This window comes from Buceros rhinoceros, unplaced genomic scaffold, assembly GCF_000710305.1.
Source record: "Buceros rhinoceros silvestris isolate BGI_N320 unplaced genomic scaffold, ASM71030v1 scaffold20007, whole genome shotgun sequence".
Classification (NCBI taxonomy): Eukaryota; Metazoa; Chordata; class Aves; order Bucerotiformes; family Bucerotidae; genus Buceros; species Buceros rhinoceros.
The window spans coordinates 3,811-8,707 of record NW_010423002.1 but is presented as its reverse complement, the minus strand read 5'-3'; the positions used below and the strand labels follow the sequence as shown (position 1 = coordinate 8,707).

Genomic DNA, 4,897 nt, shown 5'->3' with positions numbered 1-4,897 from the left:
ATTCAGGGCAGACGGAGCTATCGCTGCAGTATCATTTAATCTGAAGAGCACAGCATGCCAAACAGCAGCTTTGTTTTCTTCCTCAGGCAGCAGACGAGTTCTACTCCAAGCTAGAGGGACAGAAAATCGACCTGAAAGCACTGCAGCAGGTACGCTCCCAGCCGGCAGTGGGGCAGCCCCGGTGGCTACTGAGCTTCAGGCGCTCTGCGTGGTTCTGGAAGCCTGGGGTGAGGGAGCTGAACAGCTCTATTTTTTGCTGTGGAAGTGCTGAGTCGGGGCAGTGAGCACGTGGATTTCAGTATGTCCGATGTGGTTCTGCCTGGAATACCGGGAACAGCATTAACAACAATATTCTGGAGACTCAGCGTCTCTTACGCGCGGTATTTTTCTGTGCTGGAATGCTCTGGGGAGTGTCTTGCAGTGATTGGGTGACAAGATGCCCCTTGTATTTATATTTTTCCATCTTCTGCCCCAGCTGACTGCAAGACAGACGTAGGGAGGAAGAGTTGGGGTACATCGCAAAGCTCCCGATGCCCAGCTGCTTTTCCCAGCCAAGCCTGAGAAGCTGAGACCATCTCATCCCAGCCCAAGCACAGGACGTAGGAGAGGGCTGGATGCAAGGCAAGCTTCTTTTTGAAAGGAAAAACAAGCACTGAAGAAACTCGAGAACGTCCGCAGGGATCATGAGCACAGACTAGAAGCTCTTCAGCAAGCTCAGGTAAGACACAGATTTTTTTTTTTTTTTTTTTTTTTTTGCAGCCGTTGTGTTAACTGAAGACATAATTTTCAGCTGAAAAGGCTACTTAGAGTTTAAATAGCTTTAGCCTTAGGACTGTTTTACTGAATTCTAGTTTTTTTTTTTTTTTTTTTTTTTTTAACTAATGTTTCTCACATAATGTTTCTCCAAGGGTTGTACCTGCTGGTTCACTCTGCCGTGGTCATCGTTAGGTCCCAAAGTGAAGCCTTCCCTTGCCTTGAGCACCGTGTAGCCCCTCGGGGAGGCTGGGCTGGCCCCGCAGGGCTCTGCTCCCTTCCAAGCATCACAGTACGCTTGAGCTGCTCTGCTCACAGGGGTTGTCCTGGGTGACCATTTCAGCGCCGTTCTGGTGTTTCATCTCGGTATTAATCACTGCTTTCGTTTTGCTGAGCGTGTGTTTGGCTTCAACAGGTCTAAACTTTTTTCTTTTCCTTAAGGAAGCTGATAAGATAAAAGGAGAACTTATAGAAATGAACTTGGAGATGGTGGACCGAGCCATCCAGGTGGTCCGCAGTGCGTTAGCCAACCAGATCGACTGGACGGAGATCGGAGCCATCGTTAAAGAAGCTCAAGCCCAGGGAGACCCCGTTGCGAGTGCAATCAAAGAATTAAAGCTTCAGACAAACCACATCACCATGCTGCTGAGGTAAGGACGTGGCCCATTGCCCCTGCCAGAGGCAGCTAGGGCCGGCGGGGTGAGCGGGGTGGGAGACAGGTTTCTTTACAGCTGGAGCATTGGGGGTTAAACTGTTCGGTTCCTCCCACAGCAGCGTGAAGAGAGCACGGTTCTGTGAGCAGAGGGATGGCTTCCTTTTGCTTTCAGAAACAATCACGGTTTGGTTACTGGAATAGATCTCGGTTCAGTATCTGTGGAGCCGTCCTGAAGCACCACTCCAAAGCTCCAGCCTGCCCATCAGCAGCTCACTCTGATTTACTCTTCTTCAGTCTAAAACCCCCGTGAGCTCCCTCCTGCCCCTTGCGATGCTGCTGGCGGCTCCTGGCAGCGCAGTGACGGGCTGGTGCCATGGCGCTTGTCAGAGTCCTGACGAGAGAGTGGGCAGAGGGGCAGCGGCGAGAGTGCCTTGGAACACCTGATCTCACACTGCGTCGGGAGGTTAGAGATGCGAAAGCGGGAACTTTCGCTGTGTGCCTTTCGATGAAGAAATGGCTTCAGAAATGTCACATCCTTGCAAAATTTGGGCTCTTGCTGCTTTTGTTTTCATTTTTCACCCCAAGCTTTGGCTGACTCCCAGACATCAGCAGGCATCCTGGGGCCTTCCCGTGGCTGCACAGTGCAAGTGGTGTCAGGGTTCCAGTCCTCCCGAGAGAGCGTCGCACTGAGAGTGAAAAAGAACCAGTTCTCTTATTTAATTGTACGATGTCATCGCTTTTAGGAACCCTTATGTGTTATCAGAAGAGGAGGAGGAGGAGGAGGATGCTGATTTAGAGAAAGAAGAAGCGGAAGAACCAAAAGGAAAAAAGAAAAAGAATAAAACCAAAGAGCTGAAGAAACCGCAGAAGAACAAGCCGTCGTTGGTGGATGTTGATCTCAGCCTGTCTGCGTACGCCAACGCCAAGAAGTAAGGGCTGCGGCGAGGTGGGCTGTGGCGGCAGCAGCTTCTGGGTGCTTGCAGTGTGTCTTCTTAAAGATGAAGGTTGGAAAGGGAGAGGGGAAGCTTGCCCTGAGCTCTGTAACAAAAAGAAATCTCCTCCAAACTGAGTGCTTAACACAGAGAGGACCCTGAGGATCCGTTGTGGGTCTGAGGGAACCTGCTGGGATTTCAGGTGCAAACGGACCCGTGTTTCACAGGTACTACGATCACAAAAGACATGCAGCCAAGAAAACACAGAAGACGGTAGAAGCTGCAGAAAAGGTACTTTTTTTCCTTTGTTTTTAGAAGATATTTAAAAGCAAGTATAAGCAAGACCAACCTGGTCTAAGTTGCCCTAATGAGACCTGGAAGGTGAAACCAACCAACCAGTCAGGGTTGTTTCATCCCTGAGCTTTTAAGCTGACCAGGTCAGACAGAGGATCGCAGGTCCCCGCTGCATCCTCTGGTTTCCACCAGCAGTTTTGTGAACACCGGGGGCTTGGTGGGGAGGCTGGAGATGGGGGTTTAGTGGGGGTGGGAAATGGGTGGAAATCCCTCCAGCCCAAAAGCTGGTGACCTCGGGGGGCGGTGGAGCTTTGTGGAGGTGTTAGGGTGCTCTCTTCCGCGTGGTGTGGAGGTGAAGTGCATGCCCGTGAGGAGCGGTGCATGGAGCCCATGCTCTGAGGACGTTTCCTTCTGCGTTCTGTCCAGTCAGCAGTTTGGTGATCCCTGTGCTGGCCGTTTGCCATCGTGCTTTCTGTCTAACCAGGCGTTCAAGTCGGCTGAGAAGAAGACGAAGCAGACGCTGAGGGAAGTGCAGACAGTCACCACCATCCAGAAAGCCAGAAAGGTCTACTGGCAAGTACAGCTGCGCTGTTGTTATCGAATGTGCTGTCAACGCGCACAAATTCGGAGCGATTGTGGCAGGTGGAGCTGTCCCTGGCCTAGCAGTGGGGATGGTTGTGATTTCTAAGCACTTCTGCTGAGTCTCCTTACAGCAGCTGCTTGAAGGTGCTGGCTGGATCCTTGTAGTGCCTTTGCCTGAGATAGTTTCATTCAATGGATGTAGAAACTAAACAAAACAAACCAAAGAAAAGCCAAAACAAAACCCCAGAGTTTTCTGTAGTCTGGTAACTGAATTATTAAAATTTAAAAAGTAGGACTTTGTGGTGATGGGACTTGTTTCATCTCAGCTGCTGCTGGCAGTGATGTGTTTGTGCCGTGCCTTGGCTTTATTCCCCAGGCATGTGGATGGATGTGACACTTCAGAGTCACAGAGTGGAATCATTCAGGCTGGAAAAGCCCCTTCAGCTCCTCGAGTGCCCCTGTTCCCCAGCACTGCCAGGTCCCCACTGACCCCTGTCCCGCAGCAGCACCTCCACACGGCTGGGAAACCCCTCCAGGGATGGGGACTGCACCACTGCCCTGGGCAGCCTGGGACACGCCTGCAAAACCCCAGTGGGACAGAAATGGCTCCTCAGGGACAACCTCAGCCTCCCCTGGAGGACCCTCTTGATTTGCCGGGTCCTGTCTAAGCTGTAGATGGCTGTTCTTAGAGTTTGGAATAAAACCCACCTCTGCAATGTTCTTAGTTCCAGGTGTTGCTCACACAGTGGATTGATGTAATTTGGCAGGTTTGAGAAGTTCCTGTGGTTCATCAGTTCTGAGAATTACCTCGTTATTGCCGGAAGAGATCAGCAGCAGAACGAGCTGATTGTGAAGCGGTACCTTAAACCGGGTGAGTCTGCTGCAGTCTCGCTTTCCAGCTTTGTAGCTATACCAGCATGACACAGGAAGGTCTCTCTGCGTTGTCCTGCCTTGGGTCTGAGGTCAAAGGGCACTTGGGGGATGGCGAGTCCTAGAGACTGTGTGTGCGTTGCTGGGGGCTCCAGCTCTGTGGGATCAGAGTTGATCGGGAGCTGATTCTCCCCAGGACAACTGGGATGGACTAAAAGGCTTCTGTACCCTCTTCCCACGCTGCCAAAATAGCTGTTTCCAAGTAACGCCAGCAGCCTGCACCCCGGCTCGAGTGGTCTGTGTAGTTACCCCCCGTGTGGCTGCTTTTCCAGGGGACATCTATGTGCACGCCGACCTCCACGGGGCCACGAGCTGTGTGATCAAGAACCCCTCAGGTACTTCGTGCTGGAGCAGGGCGCGTGTGGAAGCTGGAGAGTTTCCTCCGAGGCGCCTGGATGGCGTTGGCTGATGCGCTGGGTGATCTCTGCAGGCGAGCCGATCCCTCCACGGACGCTGACGGAGGCAGGCACCATGGCCTTGTGTTACAGCGCTGCCTGGGACGCCCGCGTGGTCACCAGCGCCTGGTGGGTCTCCCACAACCAGGTGAGGACACACGAGCTGAGGGAAGGGGTGTGCGACCGCGGAGCCAGTGTCCCTGGGTGGGAAGTGATGGGCGTGGGTGAAGCTTTAGTGTGTGGTGCCGTTCGTCGGGGGTTCTCCTGGCTCTGCCGGCCTCGGGGTGCGGGGTGGGACGGTAAGTGCTGATTGACACACGCAGGACAGGGAAATGCTGCAGCTGCGGCTTCCGGCT

The 4,897-nt window shown here is 52.9% G+C and overlaps 1 protein-coding gene across 1 annotated transcript in view; it reads left to right on the top strand.

The window, feature by feature from the left end:
- Nucleotides 1-4,897, top strand: part of NEMF (nuclear export mediator factor) — a gene marked incomplete at its 3' end in the record, with an annotated part of 16,489 nt that overhangs the window by 7,790 nt on the left and 3,802 nt on the right. The window contains 9 exon segments of the mRNA XM_010140279.1: nucleotides 87-149; nucleotides 641-718; nucleotides 1,195-1,403; nucleotides 2,152-2,337; nucleotides 2,568-2,631; nucleotides 3,119-3,207; nucleotides 3,984-4,087; nucleotides 4,419-4,481; nucleotides 4,577-4,689. Coding sequence (XP_010138581.1) covers nucleotides 87-149; nucleotides 641-718; nucleotides 1,195-1,403; nucleotides 2,152-2,337; nucleotides 2,568-2,631; nucleotides 3,119-3,207; nucleotides 3,984-4,087; nucleotides 4,419-4,481; nucleotides 4,577-4,689 — 969 coding nt within the window.